Source organism: Fulvia fulva, chromosome 4 (genome assembly GCF_020509005.1).
Source record: "Fulvia fulva chromosome 4, complete sequence".
Classification (NCBI taxonomy): Eukaryota; Fungi; Ascomycota; class Dothideomycetes; order Mycosphaerellales; family Mycosphaerellaceae; genus Fulvia; species Fulvia fulva.
Window position 1 is genome coordinate 5,543,803 of NC_063015.1, and position 24,331 is coordinate 5,568,133.

Sequence of the window (24,331 nt, forward strand, 5' to 3'; positions counted from 1 at the left end):
AGAGCTAATTACGGAGCAAATTCAGACCCTCTAGCACTACGGTAGGAGCCGAGCGGCGTCCTTACTATCCCTCGACATCTTAGGAGCCTTCGACAACGTCTTATACTAAAGGCTAATATATAGATAGATAGATGATTCATTTACCCGTTGTGGTGCCCTCCGGCCCATGCGGGTTTATGTCTATATATGTTACTGCATAAGGTAGGAAACCTATTCCTAGGTAAAAACCTCCTCTCCTTCTCTAATAGCTTCCTTGCCATGAGTTCTCAGTTTTCCTTCCATTAGGGTGCACTAGTGTCATGGTGGTTAGCCTCTGACTACCTTGTCTGCAACCCTAGAGTTGTCCCCCTCTTCCTGCTCTCCTCCTCCTTCTTTCTCTCCTCAATCCATCTCTCTGTTTCCCTAGTAAGAGAGAACTGCTCCAAAAATCCTTGGTGGATGATCCACCTTGTAATTCTCTGGAGGTCTCCCTTATTGCTGATCATGGCTTGGAAGTTTCTGTTCCTTGCCCTTGCCCTCCATTCACCTCTCCCTGTACTCCATTCTTTGCAAACCAGAAGTCTATGTTCGACATTCTGGGACAGGTAGCCGCATGGGCAACTCTTGTCTTCGATACCTGGGACTTTTCTCTGATGCAGGTATGCCCTGACTCCGATGTGTTCAGAGCGGATTTGTATTGCTATGCTTGCTTCTGACCTGGTCAGGTCTGAGTACAGTAGGTAGTTGTGGCTACCAAACTGTTGGAGTGCCTTTGGGGTTCCTGGCCTCTGTGGGGTTCTTGTCCATTCAGTCTTCCAGAGGAGTCCTGCCATCCTTTCAGCTAGAGACTGTTGCTTCTTCCCTTGGCTGGCTGCTGATCCTCTCCCTTGAGCCCTTCTGTCCTGTTCCTGCTGGGCTAGGTGCAGCTGTTCTGTTAGTTCTTTGAACTTCTGCAGGTCCTGCTGCTTCTGTGGGGCTGGATTGGGTCTTGCTTGTCTGTGCCTTCTTGTGCACTGGCTCTTGATTTTGTTGACTGCCTTCTGGATTACTAGCTGGGCTGGGTATGCAGACGTCTTTCCTGCACACTGGTATCTCAACCCTTGAAGGTAGAGCTTGGCTGGTGGGGAGCCAGACTCCATTTCGACCACCCTTGTTAGAGTTCACTTGTATGCTCCAAGCACCTTTTTCAGACAGGAGGCTTGGGCTCTGCTGATGGGATCTGCAATTCTCTTTGGGATCTTGTCTTGGGCTGACCAGATCTGGGCTCCATATAGCATGGCTGGCTTCACAATGGCCTTGTACATAACCTTTGCTTTCGCAAATGTGGCTCCCCATGTGGAGGCTGTAAGCCTGTCAATTGATTGCCTGTTGTTGTCTGCTCTTGCCTGTGCTTTCTTGACCTGTGGTCCCCAGCTGAGCTTTGGATCCATCCATATTCCTAGCACCCTTAATTCACTTGAGGGTTCTGTTGTGTGTCCCTGAATAGTGATTGGGGCTTGCATATTGTGTCTGTTTCTGGCTCTACTGAAGTGGATGAGTTGATACTTCTCTGGGGCAAATCTGGCTCCATGTTTCCTGGCCCATTCCTCACATTCCTTGTGTTTCTTCTGCAAGATTCTGCAGTTCTCTTCTGTGCTGTCTGACCAGGCTAGGATGTTTGTGTCATCTACAAACCCTGAGGCTGATGTGTTTCTGGAGTTTAGCTTTGCTGGCAGGTCTGCCATAAAGAGGAGAAACAGGATTGGAGACATTGTTGATCCCTGTGGGATTCCTGTCTCTGTAGGCATGCTGTCAGATTTGTATCTGCCCAGTCTTAGTCTTGTGGTTCTGCCTCTGAGGAAGGACTGGATAAACTGGACTGTCCAGTTAGGGATAGCCTTCTGTTTCAGGATGTGGATCAGCCTCTGGTGTGAGACATTGTCAAAGGCTCCTGATATGTCTAGTGAGAGGAGTGTGGCTGCTTTGTTGTTCCCAAAGTGCCATAGGGTCTTGATCTGCTCTGTGATAAGTTCCACAGCTGTTAGTGTTGATCTTTGTTTCCTGCCTCCCATCTGTTCTTCAGGAAGGATTCCATGTTCTTCAGCTAGGTTTGTCAGCCTTTCTGCTATGATCTTTTCCAGGAGTTTGCCTAGTGTGTTGAGCAAGGCAATAGGTCTGTATGCCTTTAGCTTTGTGTAGTCCTCTTTCTGTGGTTTTCTCAAGACCACAGTCAGTGACTCCTTGAAGTGTTTAGGGCAGTGTCCTTGGGCCATGCACTGTGAAAAGATGTTTGACAGTGCAGGGGAGATCTGGTCCTTGCATGTCTTAATGAACAAGTTTGGAATCCCATCTAGTCCTGGGGCCTTGTTTCCTGAGAGTCTCTTAATGATGCTCTTGATCTCTCCCTCTCCCACTGTGCAGGATTGCTCTAGTGGTGTTGGATACACACTGCCCTCCAGATCCTGCAGGTCAGCTTCTACCTGTGTGCCAAAGAAATGTTTCCCCAATGCCTGTGCCTTTCCTGGGAGAGTGTGTTGGATTACTCCTTCCTGGTCTTCAATGTTTGGAAACTGGGGCAGCATGTTTCTGTCCTGTGTGGGTTGTCTTGCCCACTTTGCTAGTTTCCACATCTTCTCAGGATTCTGGGTAATGGATACAACTGTTGACCTCCACTCCAGCATCTTGTCCCTCTTGATCTGGGCCTTCTTGTCTCTGGTTGCCTGGTTGTATCTGTCCCATGCTTCCTGGGAGTGGCTCTGGGTAAGGGCTCTCCTGGCCTGCCTGGCTGCCTTGACCTTCTCTGAGCATTCCTTTGTCCAGAATGGCTTCTGGTACAGTGACTGTTTCTTTTCTCTGGTGTGGGCTGCCGCAGTTTCCTGCATTGTTCTAACCAGTTCTGCCACTGCTTGGTCTATGTCTAAGGCTGTTTCCAGTCTCCTGGTCTCTAGTCCAGCTAGCTTCTGTTCCAGGTCTTGTCTGATCTGTTCCCAGTTGGCTGCCTTCCAGGCCAGCTGAGGTTCTAGGTCTCCTTCCTGCTGTGTCTGTGTTTCAAACTCCACCTGAATTGGGAGGTGATCTGATGAGGACTCCAAGTCCTGGTTAACCCAGCATCTGGTGACCTTCTGCTGCAGGTCATGTGATGCAAAGCACAGGTCAATGGTGCTTGAGCTTGCTCTCTGTGACCAGGTAGTTAGGCCCTTTGGGGTAACTAGGTGCATGTTGTTGCTTCGGGTAGTGGAGAGGAGTCTGTTAGCTAGGAAGTGATGGGCAGGTGCAAAGTCTGATCCCCATGTAGGATGGTGCAAGTTGAAGTCTCCCAGCACGATGTGTTGGGAGTCACTCTGCAGGATGTCTGGCAGCTGTTGTAGTGTGCCCAGCTGGGTGCTGCTTCTGGAGCTGGGGGGTGGGTTGTATACACTGTGGATGTGGATGCTGCCTTGGTTGGTGTTGAGTCTGACTGAGGTGATGTCTCCCCCTTCCTGTTGGATTTGTTCCCAGCTGTCTGTTGCCATCTCTTTGCTGATGTACATGCATGTTCTAGGGGTGCCTTGTTTGGCTAGGAGTGTGTGATACCTTGGGTCGTTAGCAGTAGATGGTCTGTTAGATTTGCTGTTGATCCAAGGTTCCTGGACTGCAATAACTAGGTGTTTCTTTGGGTCCAGTGCTTGGAGAAAGCTTCTCTGGACCTTGTGCTGGCTTTTGTTGACGTTGTACTGGATAGTGGTAAGATTAGGTGTCTCAATCATGACTCATCCATGCTGGTCTCCTGCTGGTCTTCTCGTGCTTCCTGCTGCTGGCTGCTATTTGGGATTGTGGTAAGGTTGAGCCTGCTTTGTGACGGGTCTCTTCCTGCAACCACAATTGATTTTGGTCTACCCATAGCAGGGTGGCCTTGGGCCTGTGTGGTCTCTTCTGTTCTGCCTCTTTTCAGAGGGTTGTAGACAGTCCTTAGGGGTTCTTGGGTGATTGTCCCTGTCTGGAATCTGATAGGGATGTTGATCCTGGCTTCTCTTGCCCTCCTCTTTGCCTCAATCCTAGCTGTGCAGTCTTGGGACCAGGAAGGGTGTTTCTTTCCACAGCATGCACATCTGGCTTCACTCTTTGGGGCTGTGCAATTCTGTACTTTGTGGCTACCAGCACAGTGGGAACAAGTGTCCTTTTGGCTTGGGCATCTAGTAGAGATATGACCATACTGTTGGCACTTGAAGCATTGCAGTAGTCTGTGGGTGCTTCTATGGATTTCTGTGTCCATTCTTTCACATTCCCAGAAGATGCCCTTGTCAAGCACGGTGTTTGCCTGTTCTGCAGTGCCTATCCAGAGCACTAGAGAAGACTCTCTCTTTGTGTCCTTTGTCTTTCTGTTGACCCATGCTGCTTTTGTGATCTGTAGCCCTGGGCATACAGCCTGGTTCTGGTCCTGCAGCCTCTTAAGGTCTCCTTCAATGTCAAACTTTGTGGTCATTCCATGGGCAATAACCATATTTTGTTGGTGTGAGACCTTAGCCGTCTTGCCTAGTTTGACTGTCCACTCCTTCTGTGTCTCTAGCCCCTTCCTGTCTTGCTCCTGTGCTGTGAACAGCTTAAGGACACCTCCCTTCTCTTTCCTGGCTCCAATGATGCCTTGTATCCCAATCTTCTGTATGATCTCCTTGCCTGACAGGCCCTCAATCTCTTTCTGCTCTTGCTGGTCGGAAATGTAGACCTTGATAGCTGTTTTCTGGGGGGGAGGGTTTTGGGATGCAACTGCTGCCCAGGTTGGTTGGCTTAGTTTCTGGCCTTCCTGTGTCCTCTTCTTTGCTGCTGCTGCTACTGTCCTGTTAATGATCTGTCCTGTTTGGCTCCTTAGTGCCTTTAGCCCTCCAAGGAGCTCCAAAATCATCCCCTTAAGTGCTCTTTCTGGGTGCTCGCCATCTCCTGCCATTGCCATTGTTTCTGCCTTCCTGCAGACCTCCTTCCACTCGTTACTCTCCTGCTCCTGGTCGTTTCCTGCGATCGCTATCATCGTGTCACGGTAAGAGTATATAAGGGCGCGCGTATTATAGGGTCCGAACGAGATAGTTATTGTTCTACAAGGCTAATATATATCCTACAACAGAAAGGCATCCCCTAGTAGGCAACAAAGTTCGTCTACTCCTTTCTCTAGGAACGGACGACATACCTAGTCCTAGGGAGGTACACGTCCGACCCGGTAAAGGCAGGGGCTAGAATACCTTAGGGATCTACTCTCTCACCTATTCTGTTTCTAATATTTATGTCTGATCTAATCCCCCTACTTACCTCTCCGTAAACCTTAGTATCGGGATTTGTAGACGACACAAACATTCTAGCCTAGTTAGACTCGACAGAGGAGAACTGTCGCCTCCTTGAAGACAGGCATAAGAAATGCGAGGAGTAGGCAAAGAAGCATAGTGCCCGGTTCGCCCCTAAAAAGTACTAGCTTATACACCTTAGTAAAGCGAGAACGTACCATAACATAAAGGCGGCGGTAAGAACCTAAGGCTACGAGACTAAGCCATTAGCGGAGCTGCGAGTACTAGGGATCTGGCTCGACCCGAAGCTAAGCTAGAACGTACAGATTAAGAAAGCCTAGAGTCGAGCGGGAGTCAACGAAGCCTCGATAAAGAGGCTTACGGCGTCTATATAGGGAGCAACATTCGACAAGGCAAGGGTAATGTACAAGGCGATCGTCAAACTAGCTATGTTATACGGGGCACAGATTTAGGGTACAGGAGGCGCAGGCAAGCCGATCCCGAAACGGATAGAGCAACCCCTAAACAGGACACAGGCAGGCAACCTACGCAGAATACTAGGGGCATATAAGACAACGTCAACAAGCACGGTGGAAATAGAGACGGGAACACCACCAATCGGCCAATATATCCGGGGAATAAGAGTTCAATACGCGGCAAAGACGACAGATTACCTAGTACAAACCACGATCTAGGAGGCAAAGAACAAGATAGAAAGCCGCTACCGGAGAGGGGCCGGATATAGGACAAGTCAAAAAGAGGATGACCTTACTACCTTTACGGCCGTACAGACAAGCACCGAATGGCTAGCACGAGAAGAGGAGGAGCGTAGGGCTCGCTAGGCCGGCGGGAGCAAGGCTAAGACCCAAAGCCTAGCGGAATAGATAGCGAGCTGCCTATAGGAGCAGGACTGGAAAAGGAAGTCCCCTAAGACAATAGGCCCGATAGCACTCCGAGCCTTCTAGAGACACAATTACCAGCTATATAGGGACCTAACAAGGGCCGAAGCAAGCATTGCGATCCAAATTAGGTCCGAACACATTGGATCAAGGGCCTACCTGTTCAGGAGACGCGTACCAGACATCTAAAGCCCAGCCTGCCAGTGTGGCTACCTATCGCAAAACCCAGAACATATGCTACTACGATGCCCGCAGTAGGCGAGTGGCAGGGGAAATTGGAGGCACTAAGCGGAGAGGAGAGACTACAAGTCAATCATCAGGGACAAAGGCAACATTCGCCGAATTTCTCGGTAGATACTACAGTAGGGATACCTCTAGCAGTTTAGCCTAGCTAGCGAGACGGAGGAGTGGATGGACAAGAGGCGGAAGCTAGAGGGGTTGCAGATAGGGTAGTCATCAGGGCAGCCCCATGACACTAGCGTACCCTCAACAAGGGAAATCTAAGACGAGAACGAGGGGGGAAAGACAGGCGGGAAAGAGGAGGGGTTTTCACCAACACGGTTTCCCCTCTATACATACGAAAACAAGATAGTATAGCTGCATAGGCCAGAGGGCACTACAACAGCTTAATGAAATATCTATCTATCTATCATTACCTTAAGGGAATACGTGATGACCCAGAGGTAAGTGTTTACGAGAGGGCATTGACGGCGGAGCTAACACGCCATTGCAGGTTCGAGCCAGATTTCTTGACGGCAGCATGACTGCTCATGAGATGGCCGAGAACCTTAGCCTGACGCAGCTAAGGGATGCGCCGATCGCGAAGTCGCAGACTGCGCACGACTACAAGACGCCAGGCACAGTAGTCGGATGGGAAAAGCAAGACTTGCACGAGATGGCAGTCATGCGCAAAGCATGAAGTCTGCACAAATTCTGATGACAAGTGATGCATAGGCTTTGCGGGATTTGGCTGGAGCATGCTCGCTTGACTCTCAAGTGTGCCGCGACAATCGTCTCATGCACGCATCATGGAGTAATAGACAGCAAGAAGCAAAGAGGCACTTTGATAGAAAGCAAAGAGATCAGGACCAGATCCATTATCGCTTTTTCAGACTCAACTCGTAGATACTTCTGACCATGCTCACACGTGTACAATGTTTCTGTTGGTATGATCTCGGGCCGTGCTCCACGAGATACCAATGCTCAGACATGGAGCGCTGTTTCACAAAGTACGTATTTTAAAACGTTCTGAACTGGACCGTCCTTGCCAATAAGCCAAGAGCGCAGACTGATCCTAACATCGATCGGTACCCTATTCGACTCTTGGTATGTCCCCCACTGCAGTCCAAGTCGTCAACCAGTGTATGCCACGCTATGCACCTCGAGCGTAATTGTTCGACATCATGTTTGATGAGCGTGCTGAAATGTCGCCGACGAACACTGCTGTATCTTGCCATGTACACATCTATACACATCATTCTTCAAAGAAACGCTAAACGCACACAAAACCTGCAACATCACCCTTACGAAACAACAAAATACCCACCCCCAATCGCCCCCACCACCGTGATCAACGTCAAAATTACCGCACCCGCCTTATCTGCCATCGTCACGGGCGCATACACAATCGGATTCCCATCAGCATTCCCATCCGTCGTGCCCAAACTCGCATTCCCCTGACTGCTCCCAGGGGTGGTATGCGTAACCGGCGCAGCCGACTGCTGGATCAAGTTCGCCTGGATGACTTCCAAGGCGCACATTTGCTGGCCAACGCCGTAGTGCCGTCCCAGACGCCGTTGTTGGTCCATTGCGTTCCGCAGGTTATGCCGTCGGAGCCGCCGGAGCATTGGGCTGCTGCGGCTTTGACGGAGGCGAGGAGGTAGGGTTGGATGAGGGGGTAGAGGGAGGGCATGATTTTGGTGGAGACGGCGAGGAAGCGGGAGAAGGGGGGTTTGAAAGTGGTGAGGATGTTAGGATGGATGTCAGTGGGATGGTTTGGACTGGAATATACCTCCGCTGATCAATATTGCAGTTCTTTGAAGGCTCGCATGCTACTTCAAGCATGACCTGGTCCTTGAAAAAGACCGCTTCACTGGCATTCCAGACTTGCATCACTCTCGTTTCCCATTTCGCCTGATCTGTCCCATTTGTTTGATTCCACATGAAGGCTGCCGCATTGAGCAGCATACCTGCGCTGTACGTCCACTGAATGTGGTCAAGAGTGCTGCAATTCTGCAGTGCATCCGTACCATCGAAGACCTGTCCAGAAGGGCTAATGAGGCCAACTGAGTCCATCCAATCCCAAGTCTTGCCGACCCAGTCCGCGTAGGTCTGATTTCCGGTGTAGGCGTACAGCCGGGACGCCAGATTGAGGAAGCCTCCATTTGAAGGAGAGTTCTTGTGATTCCAACCATTGTTGAACTGAAACACCTGCCAGCGAAGACCACCAGAACAGAGCGATGTATCCCATCTCGCCGCTTGGCTGTTGAAGACTGCTGCTGCGATCGAGATCCAGGCCGGCACGCCGTTAGGTGGATTGGGAAAGAGGTACTCTGCTGCGTTCATGACTGCAAATGCCCAGAAGATTTGATCGTCATTTCCTTCGTCTGTCGTCTGATTGGCAGGCATATAATCGTAAGTGTCACTCAGCTGGAAAAGTAAGGCTTTCGTGGTTATGTCGTTGTACTGGTCATCTCCAGTGTAGTACCAGTCGTCAATGAGTGAGCCAAACATCTCACCAGCTTCCCACCAGTAGTATGGGTCGTCGAGAATACCAGGTATGCCTCCAGGCCCTTGTGGGTAATACTCTACCATCTTCCCTGCCACTGTCTTGGCTGCCGACTTGATCGAATCTGCATTTGTGGGGTCCAGCTGGATCGCTGTCGCAGTATACGCTGCAGCCACGACCATGGCCGCTCCATGTCGACAGAAACGCATGGCTAGAGCTGTTTCTTCGCAATTCCGGGGCCCTGGTTCTCCAACTCCTTCCCCACAAGCGACGTCGTTTCAAGATCCTGGTCCAGCCAAGAGACCTCCTTCCAGATGTAGCGATCGCAGTGTAGGCGCCAAGATAGCCAAGAAACAGTAGGTGAATGAATACAGCAACGAGCTTGGGTGTGCAGCAAGGTAAAGACATGGTCCAGGGAGTGGTGAACATGGGCCGCGCGTGTGTTCTATGGGGTTTGTTTGCCTCCCTGAGATCGGCCGCGTCACCATCTTTCTGGCCGGTAGGCTCGTGTTTCTCAAAGCCATAAAGATGTTAGCGTTCGGCTTCTGCATGTTTTGATTGGAGTGGCTCGCGTATACGGCTAAGCGTTGCAGGAATAGACGCTGAGGCTTGTCCTGAATTGGCTCGGCTTGGCGCGTGCTTGTCGGGTCCCTGAATGATCGCCACGCGAGCAAGGAGCCGTCCGCGGAGCCGCTGTATCCGGGGCTGACGTGCTCGTCTGTCTGAAAACAAGATCTCGTCAACCGTCTCCATCAGATGTGGTATTTTACCATTCCATCAAGGAGTTCAGCCTCACGGCGACCCACATTGGGCAGTCTCATCGCCTCGAAAATGCGTCAAGCTAGTGGCACTGTAGACAGGCAGCAATCGTGAGCGCAGACGTGCGGAAAGTGGCAGGCATGATCATGTCTCCCAGTCGCTGCCACTGACACTGCCACGTTTGCTCCTCTGCCGCTATGTGGCGCGGTGCTCATGAGTTCCCGGAAGAGGAGAAGACAATGCAACAATGAAGATTCAACGAACAAGGCCATTGTTGAAGCACAATCGTCAAATCTTTGAAGAACACACAAGCGGCTTTGTTCTTCCAACAGTATATCCAGACAGTCTGGAGACCACTCCGTTCACCGAGTCACAGACACCAACACAACTGCCAACTACCCAATATCCAAGTCGTTACTTCACGGTTTGTGGGTTTCCAGGAGAAGCTTATCAACCCCTCTCCCGTGCAATACATAGTTCCTGGCTGGCCAGGTCCGCATGCAAGCACAGTCCACATCGTCAAACAAGCCAACACAGTCAATGGAGGACGGCAGGTCTGTCACCCCAACAAACATCAGCATGGAGAAGCCACCGCAAGTAAGCGCCCCATCCCAGGAAGCACCAACCACAGACAATATCTCTAGGGCTGCCAACGAAACTGTTCCACAGGAGCTTTGGAGCGAGAAAGATCTGCAAATAGTTGAGCAGATTGCCAATCTTGACCAAACTTGGGAACAAGTTTGTCAGCTCGCACTAAACACCGTCCAACAGCAGCACACTGTGGCCGCTACTCACTACAGGTGGCAGAAGTTCCGAGAAATCGCGAAACCTGGCATGCCGCCACCGTCCATGCCGCCACCAGCTCCACCAGCGACGCACAGAAAGCGAAAGGCAACACCTTCGACGATCGATATCTCAACACCGGCGACTGTCAGGTGAAAGGTTGATGTAGATGCCACGATGCCGAAACCACCTTCAACGCCTACACCGTACCAACCTTCGCTCACAAGCCTAATGTCGACCATGAACATCCCAGACGCAGTCGAAGGTCCAGATCCACAATGGAGACCTAGCGGAATCAGAGCTGACGCGCAGGTTACATGCACACTTTGCGGCTCCTCCATGCAGTACAGACCTTTTTTAAAAAAAGCACCAGGAATCAGCCAAGTGCAAGCGACTCGCGGAAGCTCGCAATTCGGCTTCTGCTGACAACGTCCCCAGCGCGGATCCCGTGTCCCCAGAACATGGCGCCGAAACCGACGCGAATCCCACAAAGCCCATGACCCAACGTGGACATGACAACGCTTCCTCGCGCAAAGTTCTATCGCAAACGCCGCGGAATATCAAGCAAAGGGAACGCATTGCATGTGACCGTTGCGGGACCGAGGTCTCACGATCAGGCATCTACCAACACTATGGTTCGGAAAAGTGCCAGTCCATTGTGCTCGCTCGCAAGGGAGAATCCGAAATGGCAAGTACGTCCAACTCGCGACCAGTCACACCACCTACCGAGCCTTCGAACGACACGGACCTGCCAGATGCCGCTGCATCCGATGAAACTCCAACCCCCAGGTTCACGCCGATCAACAAGGTCTCCACTTCGACTCAAGCTGCCGTATCGTTTGCAAGCTCCACACACGAGTCCAAGGTGATCAACACGCTTTCGAGTCAGGAACATGTTACTTAGTTCAGAATATTCCCGACCCCATCGGAACCCGCACAAGCTGCTTCAAACCCGCCGACACCTGTCATCAAAGAGCCGGTATTCGATTCTCACTACGATCGTTGCGTCCAACGAGCCGTTCATAAAGGTGGATACTGTCAAGAAGCAGCCCAGGAGAAATACGCCTTTCTAATTTTTGGCCTCCACGAGGCGCGGACCGAAGCTGCAGCCGCCGACCAAGAGGATGAAGAGACCGGCGAGCCTGTGCAGAAGGGCAGTCGTCTGAACTGGGTCGAGCCGGAGCCACATCGACTTGCGGCTCAAGCTGATCCAAACTCGCGAATACGACCGCAGACCTTTCTGTCGAATATCCAGAGCAATATGGCGGAGCTACGTCGGATCTAAGCGGTAAGTTGATCGTAGGGTCTGGCTAACATTGTCACTTAGGCGTAAGCTTGATAGCTCGGCGGTGCTGGTTTACCGATAGCATCACGCAATGCCGCGTGACAGATTGTAGACGGTAGGTACCAGGTAAGTATCCCCCAATCATAATGTACATATGCACAGAATGTCGTTTCTTCCTGCTTCCATTTCGTGGTACAATGCGTACTTTTCATCCTTGCGTGAGATCTCTGACCAACAACGAAATGCTCTCCCCTTCTCCTAAATGTATTGCCACGACTTGTGTGTCGAGTGGGCTGCAATGACACGTATTCTCTGCCATGTGTCCCTGTGATGCCGTGTGCAGGAACTGGCAGCCTGCATAGCATGCATCACTGAGAGTCGGACCAGGTCTGGACGCAGATAGATGCTCCCGGCCCTATGCAGGCAAGCCTCGACTTCGGGGAAACTCCTAGTGATACTGAGATACAAAATCTCATTCGGAAGCCGTAAAATTAGTCGAGACTGTGTTCTATCGGCGGTGAAATACTCCTATATCCCTTATTGTGTGAAAAAGTACCGCCATGTCCCTCTTATGTTAAGAAGATCTCCCGTAGCCCTTGCATTATTACAAAAATACTACGATGTCCTTCGTCTATATATAGTAGTCGTAGCATCGCGGGAACAACGCTAGGGTATATAGAATATACGTTTTAGAGGTTTTATAAGAGGTAGAACTAAGAAAAGTATATAGTAATAACGATCTATATACCTTTATTAGTTGGAAAAATGGCGACGACGACGGCAGTAGACGACCGAGAGCAAGGGGGAGACGAGTGGAGGACGCTCTGCAAGAAGGCGGAAGAGATGGTGGCGGCAGAAGAAGGGAGGTTTCCGGAGAGAGCACTGAAAGGAGTAATGAGCGAACTGCTCGGGGGACTGAAGGCGCTCAAACGACAAACAAGCACTACGATCAACATGGCAATCGAGGCAGCAACACGAAACGCAAGAAACAACCCTCAAAGAGACCCGAGACAGACCCAGGGCCCAACGACCTGGGCAACAATCGCGAGCCAACCCACCCCCCCTCAAAGCACAGTACTACGAGTCCATATTACGGACCAGAAAGAGAAGGAAGAGATAGGAAAGATGACCGGGAGGGAGATAGTCGAGAAGATCGGAGTAAAGGGAATAGTAGGGGCAAGGGCAGACAACAAAGGGGTCAAGCTGTTTACAGCACACGTACAGGACAAGAAGGCCCTCGAAATAAACAAGGAGTGGACACTGAAGATCGGGAGCACAGCGAAAGTCTCCCATCAACAGTACATGGTAATTGCGCATGGGGTCCCACGAACCTTTGACACGCAAAGGGATACACCAAACCTCCAGAGGCAAAACCAGGTAACAGCACCAGGACTACAGATCACAAAGACAGCGTGGGTCAAGAAGAAGATAGAGGAGGGCAAGAGGGCCTCCTCGCTGATCTTATGGGTTGCAACACCAGAGCAAGCGAACAAGGTCTTAGACCAAGGGTTGTACTGGGACTTTGAGAGGCTGGATGTAGAAATCCATCAGAGCAACCACAGAATCCTTCAATGTTTCAACTGTCAACAGTACGGACATATTGCCCCAAAGTGTAGCAAAGCCACACCAGTCTGCTCACACTGTGCTGGTGATCACGCGACCCAAGAGTGCCAAAAACGGAAGGAGGACACAAGATGCGCAGCATGTGGGAGAAAACACCCGGCATGGTCAAACCAATGCCCAGTTAGACTATCAGCCCAGTGGAGAGCGCGGGAAGCAAGGGTAACAACACCAACCAGGTTCCTAGTAGGTGAACAGAAACAACCAGAGAGAACCACCCACCCGAATAAGAGACCCCGGCCACAAGAGGAGCCACAAATAGTGCTAGCAATAGGGAGACCAACGTTCTTGTACAAGGCAGCGCAGAGCAATGGACAAATGAGAATCAACCAAATGATAGGGAGCCAACCCCAAAGGGAAGAACAGGAGGAGGGACGGGAAAACCAACAGCAAGACCAACAGCAAGACCAAACGGACCCAGACACAAACATGTCCTGATGCCTCACACTAACAGACTATCAATCATTCAGTATAATGTGAACAGAAGCAAAGACAAGGTCCAAAGGAGCTTTCTACAAGCCTTAGACCCGGAGGAACACCACATTATAGCAATACAGGAACCATGGATCAACCCACACTCTATGATTCCATCAACTGTGCGAGACCCGAGATACCACGTAGTAATAAACAGAACCGAGGGAGTCCCACGAACTTGTATCTATGTCAGTAAGAAGGTACTAGCAGAGGACTGGCAGGCCTGGCCGAGAACCGACAGGGATATCACCACAGTGCAGCTCAAAACAACTCAAGGCCAGGTCCTGATCCATAGCGTATACAACCCACATCCAGAGTCCAGAAGCAGCACACAACTACACACGCTAGGAAGGCTCCCGGAAGCAATGGACCAACAAAACCACAACATCGTGATAGGAGATTTCAACCTCCACCACCCAAAGTGGGGATCGGACTTCACCCCAGCACACCACTTCTTAGCAGGGAGGCTCATTGGTCAGATGGAAACAGCCCAAATGGACTTGATCACGCCAAAGGGAACAGAAACTTGGGCTAGAAACAACAGTTCTAGCACGCTAGACCTATGCTTCATGTCCCACGCCTTAACACGACGGGTAGAAAGCTGCACAGTCAATAACCAACTAGAGTCCTCATCAGACCACTATCCAATCCAAACCGACATCCAACTCACAGTTGAGGAGGAGAGGGAACCTGAGAGGAGGCTCTGCTGGAAGCAGGCCGAGTGGACACTAGTACAGCAGCGGCTAGAAGGCGAACTAGAACAGGTGAACATTGACAACATACACACAACGGAGGGGATTGACCAAGCAGTGGAGCAGCTGATAGAAGCTATGCAAAGGGCAGCCCAGGCCCATATACCTGAGAAGAGATGGTCGCTATACCAGAAGCCATACTGGACACCAGAGTGCACAGCCAAAGTCAAGGAGGCAAGGAGAGCAAGAAGGAGATGGGAGCAACGGCGCACCCAAGCAAACTGGGAAGCCTATAACAACGCGTGCAAAGCAAAGAAGGCGCAGATCAGAAGAGACAAGACGCAGGAGTGGAGGTCAACTGTAGGGATGATCACAGAACACCCGGAACAAATCTGGAGACTAGCAGAATGGGCTAGGAAACTAGACGAGGAACGAAACTCCCCGCCCCAGTTTCCCTCAATACAGGACCAAGACGGGGAAACGCAAACCACTCCGATAGGGAAAGCGAAAGCATTCGCAGACCACTTCTTCCGGACTCAGGTAGAGGCAGGCCTAAGCAACATCCCAGGAACACGCATTCCTCCGCCAAGGGAGGCTAACTGGCAAGTGTCTGCTATAGAGATCGGAAACATTATCAAGAAACTGAAGGGCAACAAAGCCCTAGGCCCAGACAAGATCCCTAACTGTTACCTAAAAGCTAGCAGCAGCCTCATCACTCCAGTGCTTGCGCCAATCTTTACCCAGTGTATGAAGCAGGGGTATTGCCCAAAGGCTTTTAGGCAATCACTGACTTGCGTCCTAAGGAAACCCCAAAAGGAAGACTATACCAAGTTGAAGTCATACAGACCAATTGCGTTGCTGAACACACTAGGGAAGCTCCTAGAGAAGGTCGTGGCTGTAAGGCTCACCGGAATAGTAGAAGAACACAACCTCCTCCCGGCAACGCAAATGGGGGGGAGACAAAAGAGATCTACCCTCACAGCAGTCGAACTGATCACAGGGCAAATCAGACACATCTGGCACTATGGCAACAACAAGGTAGCCTCACTGCTTTCACTAGACATATCAGGGGCTTTCGACAACGTGTCCCACGCAAGGCTCCCACACATCCTCAGAATGAAAAGCATCCCAGCCTGGATAGTACACTTTGTGCAGTCATTCCTTAAGGACAGAACAACCCAGATCCTCCTAGGGTCCTTCAAAGCCCCGCAGACCCCAATTGCGAACACGGGCATCCCACAGGGCTCTACACTCTCCCCAATTCTGTTCCTCCTCTTTATGGCCGACCTGACCCCACTCCTAGAAACAGCAAACACCTCAGCATCGGGGTTCGTGGATGACACAAATATCCTAGCGTGGTCGGGGTCCACAGAGGAAAACTGCGCACTCCTAGAGGAGAGACATAGACAATGCGAAAAGTGGGCAAGAGAGCATGGGGCGAAATTCGCACCGGACAAGTACCAACTTATCCATTTTAGCAAGGCAAAGACAAAACACAACTTGGCAGCACCAGTAAAAATCCAGGGGTTCGAGACCCATCCTACAAGGGAACTCAGAGTCCTTGGGATATGGCTAGACCCGAAACTCAGCTGGGGACCACAAGTGAAGAAGGCGCAAGCGAGAGCGGACACCAACAGACAATCAATCGAGAGACTCACTACGTCAACCTGGGGGGCGACCTTCACAAAGGCCCAGACCATGTACAAGGCCATTGTCAAGCCCGCAATGCTATATGGAGCAGCAATTTGGGCAGCGGCAAAACACATCCCGAAGAGAATTGAGGACCCCCTCAACAGAGCGCAGGCAGCCTGCCTAAAGAGAGTACTAGGGGCATACAAGTCAACCCCTCACAGGACAATGGAAATGGAATCAGGTACAGCCCCCATCAGGGAGTACCTCCAGGGCATGAGGTGTCAATACGCAGAGAAGACATCAGCATACCCAGCCCAGGGAACCATCCAAGCAGCTACTCAAAGGATAAGAACCCAGTGGGAGAGGAGGAGAAGACCCAACCGGCCACACATGATCCTACAGAAGGAAGCAGACCTAAAAACATCACAGGAAATCCTAGCAGCCCTTGAACAGAGAGAAGCTCTGAGGGAGCAAGCTAACACAGGGGACAAAGGGAAAAAGAAGCAAAGCCAAGCAGAAAGGATCGCAGGTCACCTATAGGAAACGCGTTGGAACCAAAAACCGGTGAGGCCAGGAGCCCCACCAGCGGCCAGGACCTTCGGGAGGTATAACTACCTCATCTACAAAGACCTGAAGAGGGCGGAAGCAAGCATAGCTATCCAGATTCGCTCTGAGCACATTGGGCTGAGAGCATACTTGCACCAAAGAAGAGTCCCAGGATACGATTCCAAACGTTGCCCCTGTGGCTACCTATCCCAAAACCCGGAGCACATGGTGCTGAACTGTGCTAAGTGGGTAAAAGGGAGAAGCCAGTGGAGGGCGAAGGCAAGAGACAGGCAATACCAGGCCATCATCCAGGACAGACAAGATATAAGGAGAGTGACAAGATGGATCCTTAACGAGGACTACCTAGAGCAATTCTCCCTAGCAGTAGAAACGGAAAGGTGGATAGAGAGGAGGGAGAGAGAGAGAAGAGCCGGGGAAACAGAAGGGAGAAAGGGAATCGAGAGGAGGACATCACCAGGGTTACGGGCAAGGTAGTCATAGGGTAACAACCATGACACTAGCGTACCCTGAAGGAAGGAGAACGAAAGGACAAGACAGGAAAGAACGAGGAGGGCAAAGACGAGGAGGTTTTCATCCGTTAATCGGGTTTCCTACCTACACAAATAGACCTAAATAGCGAGAGACCTGCATAGGCCATAGGGCACTAAAACAGGCGAATGAATAATCTATCTATCTATATAGTAATAACTTATAAGTTACTATAAGTTAAACCTAATGTTCTTATATATTTATTCATCGGCAAACGCTAAAACCCTAAGATTTTAAGATCTGAAATTTTTAGATTTTGAGCTTTATAACTATATATAGTAACGTACTTCACTACCGAGCGGGCTATACTACCGAGCGGGCCACTTTTACTAAGAACTATACCACTTCTACTTTGATTACGACGGTATCTTAACACGACGACATCCTATAGAATCGTTACTAGGAGGACAATTCCCCTTCAGATTCTTCGCTATCTAGTAAGTCTACTTAATAGGTACGTACGTTATGCCCCGACTCGCCACATCGCTTATAGCGTCGTAGCCTTAGTACTAGCCGAACACTATCTAGCGACTCTCTACTTACTTCCTGCCTCCTAGTGTCCTCTAGAGGTATTAATTGCGACGCCTTATCGAAGGTTAGAGACCCTCTAGACTGAATATACTTGCGCTTTCGTGCTTTCCGCTATGTAAGGGTCTCGTTAGACTTACGTAGCTCACTGATCTCGCTTCGTATAAGAGCTATCTAATGCGCTATCTCTCTACTCCCTTTCACAAGCTTATACACCCCTTCCTATAACGAGTTTGGCGATGAACCTGCCCGGGCACGCATTTTGTTCGTTACTAGTGTCGATTAAGAGTCGAATTCCTTTATAGTTCGTAGTGTCTTCGACTCCTAAGGGGTAGAGTCCGGAGCTAGAGGGGTTGGCGTACGTAGCTTAACATTAAGCTTGTCTATCACTACCTATAGATTGAATAGAACTAAACTAGCGCCTCTAAAGCTCGATAGTATGTTCTCCTATCTAAATACAGCGTTAAAGGCTACCCGGAAGGCGCGTAGGAACTCTACTTTATCGATATAAGTAATACGCTAGCGTACTAAGCCCGAGAGCTAAGTACCGTATACCTTCTTTAAAAGCGAATAGCAACCTATATCTAATAGCTAGAGTAAGTACGAGGCGTACGATAGTATATATAGGGCCAAGATCTTGTATTCCTTATACAAATTCTAGAATACCTTCGAGTTGTAGCTCTCGTAGCTATCAATAATGAGTAGTCTCTATGCCCTAGTCGTACGAGCTATAGTATACTTATAGAAATGCTCTAGCTACCGTATACCGAACTTATTATTAGTCTAGCCGTTCCCTACTAGCCCGATTGTCTAGTCTAGACCCAAGTTGCCTTCTTAGTACTAGGTACTAATGTGCTGTTTACCTATAAGGATGACGTAGGGTAGGAGCGCTATTCCGTCTATATAGATAGTCTTAATTACTATTGCCTATTCTCTGTTACCCTATGAAACGACCTTCCTCTTTCTACTACGCCTTTCTAAACCCGTAACGACGCTCTAAGACGTAATGACACCTATTATAAACCCTATCTCGTCGAAGTTATAGGTGTCCTAGTTAAGGATGCTATACTTCTCCTTTATATTACGTATAAGTAAGAACCACTTCTCGATAACGTCTAGATCTTCTATTAGGGCTCGCTAACGATCGTATCTACGTGTCATACGAACCTTTAGCTCACGATGCCGCCTAATGAACCTGTCTGTCTAATTAAGTCTAGCGGGCTTGAGACCCTTCTCTTGTAGTAATGAATCGGCCATTACTCGTACACTAGCCTTTAATAGCGGGAAACCTCTAAGATCTAGCTCGAGTATATACTCAAGTATCACCCTCTCTTCTAGCTCTATAAGCTTCTTCGAGTGAGGCTTATAGTCACCCCGAGGAGGTCGTCTATTCAATCGATACCCTAGTATAGTTCGAGACGCGTCGTATACCTTTGTAGCAAGTCGATTCGTAATTGTCGCGTCGCGTTTCGTAGCCGAGACAGCTAAGGTCAGTTTGGCCTCGTTTGAAGACAATACACGCTATAATAGTAGTTATATAGCTATATCTATAGAAGTGGTATAGTTCTTAGCAAAAGTGGCCCGCTCGGTAGTATGGCCTACTCGGTAGTAAAGCACGTTACTATATAATATATATATATATATATATATATAGAAACGTATATTTTATTATATAAAAAGTATAAGTTATAACGTGCTTTACTACCGAGCGGGCCACACTACCGAGCGGGCCACTTTTACTAAGAACTGTACCACTTCTATAGATATAGCTATGCAACCACTATTACAGCATATATTGTCTTTAAACGAGGCCAAACTGACCTTAGCTGTCCAGGCCACGAAACGCGACGCGACAATTACGAATCGACTTGCTACAAAGGTATACGACGCGTCTCGAACTATACTAGGGTATCGATTGAATAGACGACCTCCTCGGGGTGACTATAAGCCTCACTCGAAGAAGCTTATAGAGCTAGAAGAGAGGGTGATACTTGAGTATATACTCGAGCTAGATCTTAGAGGTTTCCCGCTATTAAAGGCTAGTATACGAGTAATGGCCGATTCATTACTACAAGAGAAGGGTCTCAAGCCCGCTAGACTTAATTAGACAGACAGGTTCATTAGGCGGCATCGTGAGCTAAAGGTTCGTATGACACGTAGATACGATCGTTAGCGAGCCCTAATAGAAGATCTAGACGTTATCGAGAAGTGGTTCTTACTTATACGTAATATAAAGGAGAAGTATAGCATCCTTAACTAGGACACCTACAACTTCGACGAGATAGGGTTCATAATAGGTGTCATTACGTCTTAGAGCGTCGTTACGGGTTCAGAAAGGCGTAGTGGAAAGAGGAAGGTCGTTTAATAGGGCAATAGAGAGGGAGTAGGGAGATAGCGTATTAGATAGCTCTTATACGAAGCGAGATTAGTGAGCTACGTAAGTCTAACAAGGACCTTATATAGCGGAAAGCACGAAAGCGCAAGTATATTCAGTCTAGAGGGTCTCTAACCTTCGATAAGGCGTCGTAATTGATACCTCTAGAGGATACTAGGAGGCAGGAAGTGAGTAGAGAGTCGCTAGATAGTGTTCGGCTAGTACTAAGGCTACGACGCTATAAGCGATATAGCGATTCGGGGCATAACGTACGTACCTATTCAGTAGACTCGCTAGATAGCGAAGAATCTAAAGAGGAATTGTCCTCCTAGTAACGATTCTGTAGGATGTCGTCGTGTTAAGATACCGTCGCAATTAAAGTGGAACTAGTACAGTTCTTAGCAAAAGTGGCCCGCTCGGTAGTGTGGCCCGCTCGGTAGTAAAGCACGTTAACTAGATATACGAGAAATTAAAAAAAGCCTAAAAATCGTAAGTTTAGATTATACTAGGTTTATAGTAGAGTTTCTAATATACTAAGGGTTATAGGAGTACTTTCTTAACACAATATAGGGACATAGCGGCATACTTTTACTATAAAGCGATACGGTAGTATTTTCCGACACAATAAGGGACATAGGAGTATTTCACCGGTGATTACCTATAAAAGATCCTATATTATCTTCGACGGATCTAGACGACGTCTATCGGCGCCATTGCTAAACACGACACATTCGAAAGTCCTTATCAAGGCCATTCTAACGATCTATAAAGCAGGCTACTGCCCCTAGAATTAAGGGAGTTCTACCTCATTTAATTTGGATAGCTTCAAGTTCTCTTCACCCTCTTTCTTTAGCTCTAAACGCCGCGGAGGTGCCTAGCTACATTAGGCAACTCCTAGGTAATAGTAGCCGAGGCTACGGCACTACCGGCGCCTACGGCTCTATAGGCGAAGCTCCCCTAAGACAACTAGTAGTAACTTATAGAGGGTGTAAAAAGTATAGAAACTAACGATTAGCTCCTATACCGGTCTCTATAGGTGATAATCACTTAGCTACGTACGGCGCTAGTACTGTCGTATTACCGAGGGTAATAAGAAATAAGGACGACGTCTTAGGCGATTAATAAGGCCATCCGGAATTAATACCCCTATAGCTCGGTATCGGTCGCGGCATCGACACTAGGCCCCCGCCTAACGCACGATATAGTTACGATCCGTATTATAGCAAAGGAAGACTAGGCCGAAGCTACGAAGCTATCGGATAAGGAGCTCGCCTAGCGAATCAATTAACTAGGGGTGGTCGTAGTGAACTAATAGTCTAACGGTACTCTATAGATCTATACTAGCTCTACTACTACTAGGGGGCGCCTAGAGGCATAGCTATAGTAGGTTTCTAAAGTTACGGTATTAGCGAAGGTCTTAACGAAGCAATTCACGATCCTAGTCCACGATATACCTAAAGAGTTCGACCTAACTAACTAAGGTCACCTACGTATTCTATAAGAGGATAACCCGGTCACTCTTAACTCTCTAATCTAGAAGGCGACTTAGCTCTATAGGAAATAGCTAGAAGGTAAGAAGGCCTCGGCGCTAATCGTATAGCTATAAGACGCGAAAGCGGCGGATCTAGTAAGAGAACAAGGCCTAATCTAGTAATATAGCCTTAAGATAGTCGAAAAGTACTCCTTATCCTTTCGTGTCCTCTAATACTTCAAATGCTAACAGTATAGACACCAAACCTATACGTACATAAATAAGTAGACCTGCTCGAACTATATAGGAGACTATATATCTAGGGACTATATATCGGCTACGAGGCGGTACGCGAACTGTCCGGGGTACTATCTATCGTATAGCGCGGAGTTCCTATAGCGGAAACTAGCGAAAAAAAGGTAATTACAAACAGAACCGTCGCCCTAAGATTCTACGGCGACCGTAAGGCTAGTCTATACCGGAACTAGCTAGCGGCGGTCGGGTATAAGCGCCCTAGGGCCGAGAATAATATAAAGGATACGTAACCTAGGGCGTACGGGAGGCTACGTACTCTACTAGCTACGGCGAGGGAATCTAACTAGGCCCGGCTCCCCTATAGTACATAACCGATAGGCGTAGACTAGGACGCGCTAGGTAGTAGGACATAGGATATTATAGAGGAAATGATTGTCAATAACGATAACTAGCCTCGACACGCCTAGTATTATCTAGTATAACGTCAACTATAGCAAGGATATAGTATAGAACTATTTCCTATACGAGGCGGACCCGTACGTCTACTACGTCCTAGTAATCTAGGAGCTATAGATAAACCCGTACTATAAGAGACTAACGACCTATAAGTTACTAGGCTATACGACATGCCTACGAAGCGACGGTAGACCCCGTACGTAATTCTATATTAGTAAGGAGATACTAGAATCCGACTAGGAGGTAGTATACTACGTAGACGAAGAAGGCGGGGGAGATATTACCTCCCTCTACGTAGGTAGTACTTAGATACACAATATATATATGTAACCGCTAGCCTCGAGGTCTAGCCGCGACCTTAGGGTCTATAGACACCTAGATAGTACGCTTAAGAGACAAGGGTACTATATCGTAGTAGGAGACTTTAATATATACTACCCTTCCTAGGAAAGCCTTATATAGCCGCACCCTATAGCCGACGAAGTAATCGACTTAATAGCAAGTAACGTAATCGCCCTTAATACCCCGAAGGACCTAGGCACCTAGAAGAGAGGGGGACTCTAAGGCACGATCGACCTCTCCTAGATCCTAGATAGCTACTACTATATAGTAACCTACTATAGGATCGAATATAAACTCGAGGCGTCGTTAGACTATATACTAGTCAGGACCTCTATTACGATATAGATACAATATATACTAGCGGGAACCCCTAAGCTAAACTAGGGAATAGCCTACTAGGCTAATATCTAGGTATACCTCGACGACTTCGAGAGGCTAGTCTAGATCGCGTAGTAGCGATATAATAGTAAAGACGAGATAGACGAGGCAGTCTAAGGGTTAATAGACGAAATAAGAAAAGCGACCTTACTTCACGTTCCGCTTACCTAACTAACGATATAGTCTAAACTATACTAAGCGCCGGAGTACACTACGGTAGTAAGAGAAGTAAGGAGAGCCCGCCGGGTATAGACTAGCAGCCATAGCGAGGAGGCCTAGAACGTATATAGGGAGGCATACTAATAGAAGAAAGCCACGATACGGAGGGGGAAAGTAGTCGGCTAGAGAGCTATAGTAGAAGAAATCGCCGACAAGCTAGCGAGGATGTAGAAGCTAGCGAAATGGGCCCGATAGGACCCTATATAGGGCCCCTCCTTCTCTATCCTAGCGCTATAATCGCCTAGTAGCCCGGTTAGCGACCCCGAGGCTAAGGCGCGTCTACTAGCTAGTAAGTTCTTCCCGCCCCTAGTCGAGGCTAATCTAAGCGACATAAACAGCTCGATTCCCCTAGCCCCTAGTATCGCGGTCTAATAGGATATGTCCAAGGGAGATGTTACCGCTATACTTAGGAAGTTACCGGCGAAGAAAGCCCCGGAGCCGGATAGGATCCTAAACGAGCTACTAAAGAAGTGTAGAGATCAACTAGCCCTAGTAGTCGTCGCGATTTTTAACGCCTACCTATAGACCGGATACTACCTAATAGCATTTAAACAATCGAAGACAGTAGTCCTACGTAAGCCGTAAAAGGAAGACTATACGTAGGTGAAGCCGTACCGCCTAATTACGCTCCTTAACACTCTTAGGAAGGCACTTAAGAAGCTAGTTATAACGAGACTCTCCGAGGCGGTAGAGGAGTACTCCCTACTCCCGGACACCTAGATAGGTACGCGCCTATAGCGATCGACGCTATCCGCGATAGAACTTATTACCTCTTAGGTAAAGGCTATCTAGTATAGGAATAGGAAAAAGGTGGCATCCCTACTGAGTCTAGACATATCGGGAGCCTTTAACTACGTGTTATACCCGCGGCTACTCTATATCTTAAGGTCGAAAGGACTCCCTAAGTAGCTTGTCAACTTCGTACGGTCCTACCTCTAAAACCGTAGTACGTCGATCCTAGTCGGTTAGTACAAAACCCTATTTTAAGTAGTCTATACTAGAATCCCGTAAGGCTTAACGCTAGTACCTATCCTATTCCTCTTCTTTATAGCGACGCTACTCCTAGCCCTAGAATCCTAGAACACCGCTACGAGCGGCTTCGTAGACGACACGAACATCCTAGCGTAGTCTTCC

General features: G+C 48.9%; 2 protein-coding genes across 2 annotated transcripts; one reads left to right on the top strand and one right to left on the bottom strand.

Moving 5' to 3' along the window:
* Positions 1-7,629: 7,629 nt before the first annotated feature.
* CLAFUR5_05222 (Mannan endo-1,6-alpha-mannosidase DCW1) lies at positions 7,630-9,043 on the bottom strand (the record flags this gene model as incomplete). The annotated part of the gene is made up of 3 exons (XM_047904370.1): positions 7,630-7,869; positions 7,899-8,117; positions 8,162-9,043. 3 exons carry the CDS (start codon positions 9,041-9,043, stop codon positions 7,630-7,632), a joined length of 1,341 nt encoding a protein of 446 aa, XP_047760704.1.
* Positions 9,044-10,133: 1,090 nt separating this feature from the next.
* On the top strand, positions 10,134-11,661 carry CLAFUR5_05223 (uncharacterized protein; the record flags this gene model as incomplete). Its single annotated transcript, XM_047904371.1, has 3 exons — positions 10,134-10,528; positions 10,815-11,213; positions 11,286-11,661. The coding sequence occupies 3 exons, from the start codon at positions 10,134-10,136 to the stop codon at positions 11,659-11,661; spliced, it is 1,170 nt and encodes a 389-aa protein (XP_047760703.1).
* Between the last annotated feature and the right edge of the window lie 12,670 nt (positions 11,662-24,331).